The sequence below is a fragment of the Urocampus carinirostris genome, chromosome 12, assembly GCF_059441175.1.
Source record: "Urocampus carinirostris isolate Australia breed hairy pipefish chromosome 12, RoL_Ucar_1.0, whole genome shotgun sequence".
NCBI lineage: Eukaryota > Metazoa > Chordata > Actinopteri > Syngnathiformes > Syngnathidae > Urocampus > Urocampus carinirostris.
The window spans coordinates 31,239,811-31,254,668 of record NC_142360.1 but is presented as its reverse complement, the minus strand read 5'-3'; the positions used below and the strand labels follow the sequence as shown (position 1 = coordinate 31,254,668).

General features: G+C 40.1%; 1 protein-coding gene across 1 annotated transcript; it reads right to left on the bottom strand.

Moving 5' to 3' along the window:
* Window positions 1-2,051: 2,051 nt before the first annotated feature.
* On the bottom strand, window positions 2,052-14,556 carry LOC148355524 (uncharacterized). Its single transcript, XM_088350233.1, is given in 6 exon segments — window positions 2,052-2,336; window positions 2,338-3,934; window positions 7,790-7,991; window positions 10,830-10,904; window positions 10,998-11,770; window positions 14,165-14,556. Coding segments are annotated over 6 exon segments (2,964 nt in total). The 5' UTR covers window positions 14,355-14,556; the 3' UTR covers window positions 2,052-2,209.
* Window positions 14,557-14,858: the final 302 nt, after the last annotated feature.

Here is a 14,858-nt window from a genome sequence, read left to right as displayed (position 1 = left end):
GTTTGACACATGTGTCTCAGGGCAAGTTAAAATCAAGATGTTTTAAGACTTTTTGAATGCCTTTTGAAATCCAATTTAAGTGAAGATAAATCAGGTCACATTTATTTGTAAAGCCAGTAATAATAAGATGTCTCAAAGGACTGCAAAGGTTACAATTACACCATCCCCTGATCTTAAACCAACATGCAAGAAAGGAAAAACTTTGCTCTGAAAATGCTGGTCTACTAGTGACTCATGGACTGCCTTTTCAGTACAGAAGTAATTCATAGATCCGGGACAGCGCTAAGCCACGCCCGCCATAGATGCGGTATCCAAGCATCACAAGCAGAGCAAATATGGCTGCCAAACCAACAGCAGCTTGGGTCGCTACTCCTGATAGCATGGCCATATCATTTCTTCCCTGTTATGCAAAATTATCTCATAAGTCAGGAAAAACGGTCTCAACTATCATATGCAGTTATGTTCATGGCATCAAGGTGTCCAAAGATGCTAACCTTGTAAGGGTGGATGCAAAATGCTGGCAATCTATGAGAAAGTCAGAAGCCCCGTATCAACTACACATAGAAGTAGATTCAGATTTGTCAGCTCTGACAGACTCTTACTGGAAATGTATAGCAGGGTATGTAGAGGGCCACTAGCCAGATCAGGTGTTCGCCAGCCTCCCATAAGAGCATATATGGATGACTTACCATCACCACAACATCTGTCCCTGAGAGCAGATGGGTCCTGCAGGGTTTGTAGAGACTCATAACATGGGCGAGGATGAGCTTCAAGCCCTTAAAGTCAAGATCCATGGTTCTGAAGAGGGGAGGGGTATTAAGTTCAGGATTTTGATCTCTGGAACTGAGATCCGAACCATTTCGCAACAACCAGTTAAGAGCCTGGGAAAACTCTTTGACTCAACTCCGAAAGACTCTGCTGTTATCCAAGAGTCTGGTAAACAACTGGGAATGTGGCTCACCAAGGTGGACAAGTGTGGCCTGCCTGGTAGATTTAAAGACTGGATCTACCAGCATTCTATTTTTCCCCGAGTCTTGTGGCCTCTCTTGGTCTATGCAGTACCGCTATCAACTGTGGAGATCCTCGAACGGAAGATCAGTGCTAAGTGGGCTGGCTTTGGGTATAAAACTCCTGGGCTGAAAAAGGGGCCTACTCCGGCCCTGACAGCAGCCATTGTTTTGTGGCTTATTTATGCCCAGAATATACAGTAATAAAAATTTCAAGGAACTGTTTGTCTCCAGCTCTTATTTAGAGCTGGGTTGTGACACCATTGATCACAATGGTGTTACAACCCAGCTATAAATGTAAGCGGGAAGGAAAAAGCATTCGAAGTATAGAAATTTAAACAACTTGATCTTTTTGATTCAATTAATGGCTAACAAGGAACCATTTCCATTTGTTGACACACTATTAGTTTAATGTAAACAATTTGGTAAAAACAAAGACTTAATTTTGCAAAATCAAAAGCAATTAACACAAAGGAGCCATGTTTAAAAAAACACAATAAACAACCCACCAATTTTTATTTACATTGAATAATAAACCCATGAAAATAATTTATTTTTTCCAGTAAATTCAAGTTATTTTGAAAGCTTTTTTTTTTTGCGTAGCTCGATTTCTTTGAAATGTATTGTTCATAGGAATTTTTTTTCCTGGAGAATATTTATGGCAATTTTATGAAAATAGTATTTAAATATATTTTTTTAAATATTTGAGTAGTTACAATTTTTACAATAGTCATTTTTAACTTTGAGGGCTTTTTTTCATACCATTGATAATAGGTTTTGCATAAATGAAATATGTTTCTCTGTGTTGGGTTGAATTGAAATATAAATAAAACTGAAATCAAATGGATTCAGAAGATTGAAGCAATACCAAATAGTCAGTAGATCTGTGCACGTTGTAAACATTATAATTTTGCACGTTACTGCTTGCAGCATCCGTAAACATCTCCAGTGTCCTCAGCTGGGTCGATGTTTTCTGTGTCAGAACACTGAGGGATGACATCATCCATAACTGACATTGGTACCAAATTGTCCACTTGTTCTTTAACAACCTCTGCTTCCCTTAACTGATTAGGGCTATTGGAGGCAGAAGTAATCCATTCGTGCGCTCTCTTGTGCACAATAAGGCAATCTACTCCTGTGAAGCTTTCGAATGAAACACAGGAAATATTTCTCATCGATGTGTGTTCTAATGAAATACAACATTAGTGAAAAATGTTTAGCACACATGACCCATGAAAGGGTTTCTCCGATGTGTGCGCGCACTCATGTCCATTGTTAGAAAGCTTGTGAAGAAACTTTTGTCGCAGAGCGAATACGAGAAGGGTTTTTGGAGTGTCTCTGCTTGTGTCGTTTCATTTCAAACTCCACGTAGAATCGTTTGCTGCAAATGGAGCAGGAGTACGGTTTGTCTCCCGTGTGTATTGCCATGTGTCTCCTCATGTTTTGCTTGATGGAGAAGCGTCTGTTGCAAACCGAGCAGGCGAACGGTTTCTCGCCAGTATGCGTCAACATGTGCGTTTTTAGAGTGTTTTTGGCTGAGAATGTTTTCTGACACAAGGAACATCTGAATAGCTTGCCGTGGATGAGAAGCATCATGTCACCGTCGGAGTTCTTAAGCGCGTCTGGCTGTTCTTTTGAGTCATTGCTGCACTCAACATCGGTTACCTGACACATCATCACATCCGAGTCCGACAGTGGTGCGAAGTCCTCTGTTGGTGAGTGAAGCTCTTCACTGCGTTTTGTCGGAACATGTTGAATGGGGCTGCTTGAGGTGGACGGTTTCTCTGCCGCATGCTTTTCCGAGTGCGATTGGAAATGCGAGCTGCGGGAGAAGCTTTTGGCGCAGACAGAGCACCGGAAAGGCTTCTGGGACGTGTGAGTGAGCATGTGCCGCTTCATTTCAAACTTCTCGTAGAATTTTTTATTGCAAAGTGAGCACGAATGAGGTTTCTCACCTGTGTGTATGGACATGTGTCTCCTCATATTCTGCTTGAAGGAGAACCTTTTGGTGCAAACGGGGCAAGCGAAAGGTTTCTCTCCGGTGTGCGTCACCAGGTGACTGCGTAACACGCTTTTATTAGAGAATGTTTTGCCACACCCTGAGCAAATGTATAGTTTAGTTTCGCCATGATACAGCATATTGGCCTCTGGTTTCCCATTTTTCTTTTTTAAAGGCTCTTTGGCGTTGTCGGTATGATCGGTGTCGGAGGATAGCGTCATCTCATAGTCCTGATACGATAGAGGTGCATAGTCATCTCCTGCAATCAGTTGACTTGAGTTGTTTGAGGTCAAAGGGGTCTCACCAGTGTGCAAGCTAATGTGTTCCCTCAAGGCTGCCTCATCTTTAAATTTTTCGTCACAAATCATGCAGGGGAAAACCTCTTTCCTGACCGTGTGCACACGCATGTGTCTCTTTATATGGTGTCTCAATGAGAATCCCTTCTTGCAAACTGTGCATTTGAAAGGTTTCTCCCCGCTGTGCGTTACCATGTGGGTTTTAAGAAGGCTTTTGTTCGTAAAACTTTTTTTGCATTTAGGGCAGTCAAACTGCTTGCTGTTGCCGTGATGCGTCACTTTTGACTTTTTAGTAATCAAAGATTTTTTGTGATTAGTGTTGGATGAGCATGACATCATTTGGTCCATATCTGTTAATAGAGCTTCATGCTCTTTGGTAGCTTTTATCATCTCTTGATTCGACTCCTCTCTTTCAGTGTGATGAATCTGTGAGGACTGACCATTATCTTCACTCTTGACAGAGATGCAGGTCCACATGAACTCTTTGACTTCTACCTCATTAAGCCCCGGAACCTTTTCCCCGGTCTGATTGCCCCACATGACCTCCTCTTCTTCTTTAATGTGGGGATACTTAGCTGGATCCCCCCTCCGATTAGAGGGAAGACTTTCTTGATATTCACCTTGATGCGTGTCTGGATAACACATGGAAAAAGCACATCGGCATTTATGTACCAACAGAATTCAAGAAGTGGTTGCAATGTAGTAGAATGTAGTTTATTTCAATAGCTAAGCAAGGATCATTTGTTCATTGTTCGATTGCACTTGGGGTTCAAATTGCAGAACAATTATTTAAAAACAAATATCAAGTCGAAGTCGAAAGGAAGTACTGTAAAGTAAAGTTGAAGGGGTAGGACGAAATAAGCATATGCTTCTTCCTATTCCTTTTCAGACAATGTTACTTTAACAAGTCATGTTTATTTGTAAAGCCCTTAAACACAATGAGTCTCAAAGGGCTTCACAGACCACAGACTACTGTAAACTACAAATTATTTTACACAATCTGATCTAAAACCTACATGAGGGCAAGGAAAAACTCAAAAACCTAAGCATGAGGAAAATGAAGAAACATTGAACTCACCGACCACACATGAGGTAATCCCCCTTCCAGGAGGAATAGGCTGCAATGGATGATGCAGCCTGGTATCACAATAAAGATAAAATATAAACTAATTAAGGTTTAATATGAAATAAAATCAAAAGGATGACCTTTTGAGAAGGGACTGCACGAGGTACTCCCCCTTCCAGGATGACCAGGCTGCAATAGATGTAGCATTAACAAACAATAAACAGATATTGAATGAATTCAGGTAATTCATAAGCTATAGAATATAAGTCTATTTAAGCCTAGATTTAAACAGTTCCACTGAGGTTGCAGATCAGATCTGAGAGGGCAGAGCATTCCAGAGCATCGGGGCCAGAATGGGCAGCGCTCTCGAATGTGATGATCTCTTCTTGGCTCTTGGGATCACTAGAAGGCCAGCATTTTCAGAGTGAAGGCTCCGGACAGCAGCAGAAATAGTTGGTTACAAAAAACTTTCTCAAGAGCAAGAGGAAGTCAGGTGCCATCGAAGACACACTATCCGTGTACACTCTCCTGGCTATTGCAATGTTTCCAACTCTGAAGGCAGTTATTCAGATTTGCCATACAATTCCAAAAAGCAGCTGCATTACCCTGGCTCCATACCTGGTTTCAAAGGACAACTGTCCAAAAACAAGACTCCAAGACCTGGCTGTGAGGGCAATTAAAAAAAGATGTACTTAACCAAGTGCAACCGTGTAGGATGCTAGGAATCGAATGGACTGAACCATTCATTACAAGGCAGTCGAGTATTTTTGACGCTGCATAGTTCATATTTTTGTTTTGTTTAACGTTATTTTTCATCTAGCGTTTTTCTTTGTATTTAAGCCCATCCTGCCCTTAAATTAAAGGTGGTGTCTGTAAATTTAAAATATCTACTTGCTGACACCATCTTCCGGCTGAAATCATTGCAGCCTGTCAAGCTGCATTGCGCGTCATGTACGTGTCTATCTTTGAAGCGCTCAAATAAACTCTTTTTTGGGGGGTTTGTGTTAGCATTTGGATTGTATTTAAAACAGCCCTTACCGTTTTTGTTTTTTTGACTTGTTTTGTTTTTCTCATGTTTGAAATAAGGTTTAATTCATTCATTCATTCATTATGGAGGGACATGTTCTTCACTCTCAGTTGAAAATTACATTCAAACTTTTTAAATTAAATTCACATTATACACTTATACCAAATTGTTATCTAAACATAAAAGTGCACATGTTGATTTTAGTATGTTAAAACTTATCTAGACATTAACATAATTTGATCCTTAATATATCCTCTTTAAAATGTTCTCTGACTAAATTGTGGTCATTTCCGTAGGAGTTTTGCATCTAAAGACCAATCACATTTTTACTTATTTATTATCATTTTATTTGTTTTGGATGTACTAGATATGGAAAGTATCAAATCTCATAAAGGGGTAGGACCACGATACGTTTTGGCTGTTTCACAGTCCGCTTTTGTTGTTATTTTAATTGTCTACTTGATTTGATTTTTAACTTTCATTCTGAAATGAAAGGATGAATAAAAAATTCACTACAAAAACATCAAATGATAATACAATTTATAAACAACTTATCAGCTTTGCTGTTAATAAGTCTGCTGGATGGGTTATGTTAAAAATATTTTAGTGCAGATCTTAGGGCTAACTACTAAAACTACAAATGCTCAATATCTGAATCTCAAATATGGCAGCCTTTTCAAAATTTGGCATCCTAGCAGTTAATTTGAGTTGGTTGACCATCAAACACAACTTATTGATGCAACAGCAATAATTGGTACCACTGAGGCGTGTTGGAGATATCTTTCAAGAGCAGAAAAAAACATACAGAATCGATCAACACAGCCACGTAAATTATTTCTGCTCTCTTCTCAGTCTAAAAGACATTGCCGACTTGTGATATTGCAACAGAGCCAACAACATTATTAAGAACTCCTCTCACCCCAGCCACCTCTTTGACCTCCGGATTTCTGGTAGGCCCCACAAGAACCTTAAAATGAGTACTAACAAGCTTAGCAACAGTTTAGTTCCAAGGGTTATCACCCCCTTAAACCACTGATGAGACTTTGAAAAATATATACCTTACCTATGTACAGAAAAAAGGGTATCTATATATTTCTAGTAGTAATGTAATAACATAATAATAATTAAATAACAATTGTAATAAGTATTCGTCTATTGATGCCCTTACACCATCCATTGCAGCCTGGTCATACTGGAACTGGGATTACCTCGTTTGCACCCCCTTCTTCATTCTCATCATTCTGACGTTTAGTATTTCCTTGCCCTCATGTTGGTTTGAGATCAGGAGATGGTGTGATTGTAGTCTGTACAGCCCTTTTAGACTTCTTGTGATTGGAGGATATACAAATAAACATTACTTAACTTAATATCGACTTATTTTGGAATTAAGTTGCTGCTGAAAGTTAATGCACGATGTTTCTTTGCATTGTTGTTCTGATGCACTTACTCTCAAAAACTGCTGTGAACATTGACAAATGTCACATTACAGAGTGACTCAGTTAAAAATTTAGGTGTCATATTTGACCACTATCTGTCCTTTCAAACACATGTGAAGAAAATTACTAGAACCGCTTTCTTCCATCTTCGCAACATAGCTAAAATTCGTCCTATACTGTCTCAGTCGGATGCGGAGACTATAATTCACGCATTTGTTACCTCCCGTCTCGATTACTGTAATGCACTGCTCTCCGGTCTCCCGAAGTCCAGAATCAAGAGTCTTCAGCTAGTACAAAATGCTGCAGCGAGGCTATTAGCTAGGACAAAAAAGTCCGATCACATCACGCCGATTTTGGCTAACCTGCATTGGCTCCCTGTTAGCCTAAGATGTGATTTCAAGATTCTCTTACTATTATACAAAATCATACATGGACTTGCTCCCTCATATCTTTCAGATCTGATTTCCCCCTATGTTCCGGTCCGAAGCCTTCGTTCTGAGAGCGGTCTTCTGGTGATCCCAAGAGCCAAAAAGTGGAAATGTTTAAATCTAAGCTTAAAACACACTTCTACTCTTCATTTTCCTCATGTTGAGGTGTTTGAGTTTTCCCTTGCCCTCATGTTGGTCCCAGATCAGGGGATGGTGTAATAATAGTCTGAAAAAAATAGTCTGTGTAATAACCTGTGAAGCCCTTTGAGACTCTTTGTGATTAAGGGCTATACAAATAAAAATGACTTGACTTGACTGTACAATTTGGGACATTCTCCAAGCAATGCCTTGTAAGTATTATTTCTTTGCCATTCTTTTAAACTTATTTTTCGCCTTTAGAGTCCTATTACATGTTTACCCTAAAGTGACAAGTCTAATCTCGATGAGAACAATGATTATTCCGTTGTTATCAATGACAATGGAGACAATTGTAACTCTGAGAATTGAATGGGCAAAAGAAGTGGACAAACCTGCGCTTGGCAATGGAACACAAGAATTGGAAACATCATTCCGTCTTCGCTCATTTTCGTCTTTGCTACGCCGAAGTTGCTCCTCATACTCTGCTATTGTTCGCTCGAACAATTCAATGACTTCCTCGACCGCAAGGTTCAGTCGCTGCTTGACCAAAGCTCGCAACATGTTTAACTTTGCAAGTATAATAACACGCGTCTCCTTGTTAGCAAGCTAGGCTAACTAAAACGACACTGTAGTCTGTTGTGGTAAACCTCCGTAGGAAGTTACAATTTTCAACGTTTTTATATCAAAACGCTATATAAACGCTTGTGGTGATTACACTGTCAATATAATCAATTTTAAATACACGAGAGCGCTTAGGCAGTGGAATTTACGACAGTATCCTAATAATTTAATTTTTATTTTCTCTGCTTCGTGTGTTTAACTCCGGGTTTCAAACTACTTTAGTTTGCATTACTGCCACCTTCAGGAAATATGCGTGGCTGTTGTGATGTTATTATCAAAACTAGTTTGGTACAATTAAAGGGACAGTATGTAATATTTAGTGCCTCCTAGTGGTACAAAAAAAAACTTTTATTGAGTAAAATTTGGGGGGGGGATTTATTTCACACCGTGGCATCCACACTGCCGTGTCTGCCTCCATTCTCGCTGTTACCGGCAATTGGGTAGGGCTACTTAAACTGGATTACTTTCAATTACTTTTGGATTACCCCAATACCAAATATGCTAATAAAAGACAAAAGAAACTAAATATGAATAAAATGACTACATTTTGTGTAGGCTTGGGGAGTAACGGAACACATGGAACGGCAAAAATGATGTTGGCAAGCTGTTTGGATTTATTTTCATTTTGCTTCTGTCGCATTTTATGTTAGTTTTGCCAGAGATCAAAGAGATCAAAGCCATGAGAGAAAGCTTACCACGTGTTGTGAGTCATAATTTTATTCATATTTAGTTTCTTTTGTCATTTATTAGCATATTTGGTATTGGAGTAATCCAAAAGTATTTAAAAGTAATCTAGTTAAAGTAACCCTACCCAACCCTGTTAGCTTCGTACTTCCCTAAAATTGGACTCCCAGCCACGCTTGATTTATTTTTACTCGGCTGCTAGAATGAGTTTGTTTGCATTTTGGAAGAAAATATTGCACAACTTTATTCTGAGGTGATTTATTCTTTGTAATAGTTTTTTTTTTTCGCAAAGCCAATCAGTGATTAATGGATTTACAATTACACATGACTTGACTAAACTAGTCAAGCTAACTTTTAACTTCTAGGCATTATTGATGTTTGATCTTGATATTGCTTTTGTGTTACGTGAACAGATTACCTTGGACAGCGTAATCTAGTCATTTTAACTTTGTATGATAATCGTTCCGTGTGTGTGAGAGATAGTGGTATATACGTGGTAACATGGACTGCGTTCCTAATGTTAGATATGAGTCGTGACACCTTATATGTCAAGTATTTTTATGTTGAAAACAGACAGGCAAAATAGACCTCATATTATACCCAGAGAAAAATTTATTGAATAACTACATTACTGTCTCATCTTCCCTTTCAGAGATGTAAGTCATGGGGGAGATGTGAATCCTTTTAAGTCCTTGGGCAGAGGTTAGTTTGTGATTCAACATTTGTAACAATAAATGACACACTAATACTCTTTTCTTCAGTGGCCAACATGAGATGAGCATTGATGAGGAGACATATATGCCCTTAGGAACAATTGTAATGTTTACAACGTCCACAGATCTACTGAATATTTGGTATTGCTTCAATCTTCTGAATCCATTTGATTTCAGTTTTATTATTTATATTTCAATTCAACCCAACACAGAGAAACATATTTCATTAATGCATGACCTATTATTGACATCAATGGTATGAAAAAGTAATGGTCTGTGTTTGGGTTCAAACACCATTCTAGTAAATATTGTTAAAATATGGTGTCTTTTAGGATTGTGCTGAAGATAGTTTTGCAATACATTCAACTGGGCACATTGAAAAAGACAGCTCAGATAAAGACTATGTGCCATTGATTTAATTCCATCCATCTATTATCTGCACTGCTTATCCTCAGTAGGGTCGCGGGGGTGCTGGAGCCCATCCCAGCTATCTTTGGGCAGTTGGCAGGGGACACCCTGAACTGGTTGCCAGCCAGTTGCAGGGCACACAGGGACAGACAATTCGCTCGCTCATTCACACCTAGGGAGAATTTGGACCGGCCAATTAACCTAACATGCATGTTTTTAGAATGTGGGAGGAAACCGAAGTGCCCGGAGGAAACCCACGCAAGCACGGGGAGAACATGCAAACTCCACACAGGAGGTTCGATCTCATGACCTCAGAACTGTGCCGCACACGCACTAACCACTGCGCCGGCATGCTGCCCACCATTCATTTAATTGTGGTATAGAAAATACCCATAAACTACTATGGCATGTTTATATGACGGTGTAAAATTTGTCTGCAGCACGGAACGGGAGGTGCATTAAGAAAATCAAAAGGTCATTGATGAGCATCATATCACTGAAAGAAAAAAAACATTAATGAGACTGCAGCTTATTTTCATAACCTTTTGTGAAAAATTCGTTCATTTATTTTTCGATATTGACCAAAATTATTTCACCATCGTGAGCCTTGAAATCATCGTATTGACCCCTATGCTCTGCCCTTTGTCACTGATTCTGTTCATAACTTTAATGGACAGAATTTCTGGGCGCAGCCTTGGCAGGGATGGGGTTTGGATGCCTCAGCATTGCATCTCTACTTTTTGCAGATGATGTGGTGCTGTTGGCTTCCTCAAGCGGTGATACTCAGCTCTCACTGGAGCAGCTTGCAGTCGAGTGTGACGATAAGCACCTCCAAGACATGATTTTCCGCCGGAAAAGGGTGGCATGCTCTGTCCAGGTGGGGGATGAGGGCCTACCCCAAGTTGAGTTTACGTGTTTCGGAGTCTTGTTCATGAGTGAGGGTACGATGCAACAGGAGATCGTCAGACAGATCGGGGGAAAGTCATCGGTCCTGCTGACTCTGTACCGGTCCGTCGTAGTGAAGATGGAGCTGAACCGAAAGGCAAAGCTCTCGATTTCCAAAAGAAGAAATGGCATTTTTCTGTGTAATGCAATATAGGGAAAAGGTCATCTTAAACTACAAACAAGTTTGCTCAAAATTACAATTTACAATATTGTAGCTCCTCGGTTTCTATTGCCCGTGTGTTTTCATGTGGACTTTCAGAGTACTGCTACGACAAAAATGTTTTCCACATAGCGAGCATGTGAGAGGCTTCTCCTTCTCAGCGGCGTGTCTGCGCATGTGTCTGTTCATCTCAAACTTTTGGTAGAATCGCCTGGGACAAATTGAACAGGAATACGGCTTTACACCGGTATGTGTCGTCATGTGTCGCTTCATGTTCTGCTTTATAGCGAATCTTTTACCACAAAGTAAGCATGCAAACGGTTTCTCTCCGGTGTGCGTTAACATGTGTGCTTTTAAACGTGCCCTGATGCTAAACGTTTTCCAGCACTCAGAGCACTTAAATCGATTATAATCGTTTTCATATGTCGTATGATTCATATCCACTTTGGATTTCTTTTTGGCCTTCAGACGTTTTTTACTGCGGTGACGGTGATCAGTGACGGACGACTGTGACGTCCTGTTGTCTGTGTATGTTGAAGCAAAAAAGTAGTCTGCTTCCAAATTGAGGGCATCATGGTTTTCTTCATTGGCTTCTGTGGTCACATGTGGACTTGAATTCTCCTCACTTGGACTTTGATGAAGCTTCGAGGACTGAGGTTCATCTTTTTCCACCTTAATATTGACACCAGCTATTGTAAGCTTGTGGACGTCAGCTACCACCTCCGGGCCTTGAAGCTGTTTCCTCTCCTGGATAGTGCAGAGCTCTTTCTCTTCCTTTTTTATGTGGGGGTCTTTGGCTGGAACCTCAGGGGAAACATCATCTTGCAACACCTGCATCACCTCTATACAAAACAAAAAATACAAAGCAGTATAATTAATTATTCAATGCAAACATGATAATTACCCTGGAGCAGGACGGAGCAGAATGAAACATGGTGTGAGTGGTGCAATATTCCAGGAGAAACAAGTGAGCAGACCTCACCATTCCTGATGCATTGGATTTCGCGTGACTGGACGAATTTGCCATTAAAAATGATTTCAGATAGTTCTATCCATTCAGCCTATGACTTTATGGTCTTCTCTAATAAGAAGATTCAACGCATACGGGAAGAGATTTCTAAAGACCATGTAAATACGTCACATGTCAAATGTCTGGAAATTTCAGATGCGTGACATGGTGGCTGTCCAGGGATTTTTTTTTCCCCCGATTTAGTGATCTCTCACTTGATAATCTTACACAGGTGGTGAGTACGGCCACACCGACGACTCACCTGTTTGACCCGCTTCCGATTTCGCTGATTAAAGGTCTTTTTGGGGTCCTTGGAGCTTCAGTTCTAAATATTATAAACATATCACTCTCCTCAGGTATTGTTCCAGCGGCTTTTAAGTCCGCTGCTATTAAACCCACACTTAAATGATCCAACCTTGACCCAGAAAGCTTATGTAACTACAGACCTTTATCAAACCTATCGTTTCTTTCTAAAGTACTTGAAAAATTTGCAGCACAGAAGCTAAATGGTTTTGTATCTGAGAATAATCTTTTTGAATCTAGGCAATCAGGATTCAGGGCTAATCACTCTACTGAGACAGCCCTGGTTAAAGTAACCAATGATCTTTACTGGCAATGGACTCCGGCGCTTGATCAATGTTGCTGCTGCTGGACCTTAGTGCCGCCTTTGACACTGTGGACCATAATATCTTACTAGACCGGCTGGAAAAATGGATTGGTCTCTGAGGAACCGTCCTCTTATGGTTCAGATCATACCTCTCAGATAGGACGCATTGTGTTAAATATGGTGAAATGACATCTGAGCCCTTTAGTGTTACCTGTGGCGTTCCGCAGGGTTCATGCTTCCATTAGGTGATATTATTCACAAGTATAATATCAGTTTCAATTGCTAAGCAGATTACACTCAACTATATCTTCCGACAGCGGAATCTGCCCCACTAAACTGTGGAAATTTGGAGGCCTGCCTCACTGAGACAAAATTATGGGTGTCACTTAACTTCTTACGCCTGAAAAGACCTCAATGATAATTTCTGGTCCATCTAAATACCGTGACTTGTTCTCAAAAACTGCTCTGAATATTGACAAATGTAATATCACCCAGAGTGACTCAGTCAAAAATTTAAGAGTCACATTTGACCCCAAGCTTTCCTTCAAAACACACGTTAATAATACAACTAGAACAGCTTTTTTTCCATCTTTGCAACATTGCTAAAATTCACCCTATGCTGTCCAAGTCTGATCGGAGATTATAATTCATGCGTTTGTGCTTCCCATCTTGATTACTGTAATGTACTACTCCCCGATCTCCCAAAGTCCAAAATCAAGAGACTGCAGCTGCTACAAAATTGCTGCAGCCGGGCATTTTAACTAAGAATTGCTCTCTCATATCTTTCTGATTTAATTTCCTTCTATGTTCCGGTCCGGAGCCTTCGCTCTGAAAATGCTGGTCTACTAGTGATCCCAAAGTTTTTCCTTGCCCTTATGTAGGTTTTAGATCAGAGGATGGTGTCATAATAGTCTGTAGTTTGCAATAATATGTGGTCTTTGCAGCCATTTGAGACTCCTTGTGATTAAGGGCTATACAGTACAAAACAACATGACTTGACTTGATTTAACCAACACGTCCGGAGCCTTCGCTCTGAAAATGCTGGTCTACTAGTGATCCCAAAGTTTTTCCTTGCCCTCATGTAGGTTTTAGATCAGGGGATGGTGAAATAATAGTCTGTAGTTTGCAATAATATGTGGTCTGTGCAGCCATTTGAGACTCCTTGTGATTAAAGGCTATACAGCTCAGTAGCCTAGATGGTAGTGTGCCCGCTTTGAGACTGGGAGGTCGCTGGTTCGCGCCTCGACCGAGACATACCTAATTGGTATAATGGCGGCGCCCTCTGGCTGCGGCTGCATCGACTCGCTACAACGGGTCAGGTGTATCGACATTTCGTTCTGTGTACATTGTTACAAAGAATGACAATACAAAGGAAATTATTATTATTATTATTATTATTATACAGTACAAATAAACATGACTTGATTTAACTGTTTCCCCTTTAATAACCAATTAACGGCTCCTTCGTCTTTTCAAAGCTAAACTATGACGTCATTTTCAGTGGACAATCAGTCAAAATGGTCAATATCTGACATATAAAATCATGACTGCCTAAATATTCAAAACAAGATAAATTATTTCAGTTTTCGGAAGCAAAACAAACAAAAAAACGAATCCAACCTTCGTGAAGTTGAACAGAAGGTTCGAGTACAGTTTGCAGGAGTTGACGCTGTTGCTCGTTTTCATCTTTAGTCCGACAAAGTTCCTCTTCGTATTCTGCAATAATTCTTTCAAACAGCTCAAATATTTCATCGACGGCCACATCCAGTCGCTGCTTCACCAACGTTCGCAGAGTTCTCACTTTACACATTATGAACACAAGCCTCGCCGACAGGTACGAGTTCCCTTGCTTAATAACGATGCAAATTTTAGTATCTCTCGCCTTGCTTCAAAAGATACACCGCTACCTGCTGTTTTTTTAAAATAGGACGAAATGTGTGCGTTTAGCAAATAATTAAAACGAGACCACAAATAGGTAAACAAAGCGCCGCGGCTCTTCTTCGTTTGCTGAATTTACGGGGTGAAGGACATTTTAGGTGCAATAGCGTCATCCTCTGGAATTTATTTTTATACACTAATTTCTTCTCGAGTACCACGTACAGTGGAACCTCGGTTCTCGACCATAATCCGTTCCAGAACCCTGTTCGAAAACCGATTTGGTCGATCACCGAAAATCGTTTTTCCCATTAAAAGTAATGTAAAATCGTTTTAATCCGTTCCAACACCCTGGATGTTTACAATTAACGTTAACTTGAAGCTAACCCAGGCTAATCGTACGTTCGCGCTAGCGTAATATTCTGTACGAAAGATTACG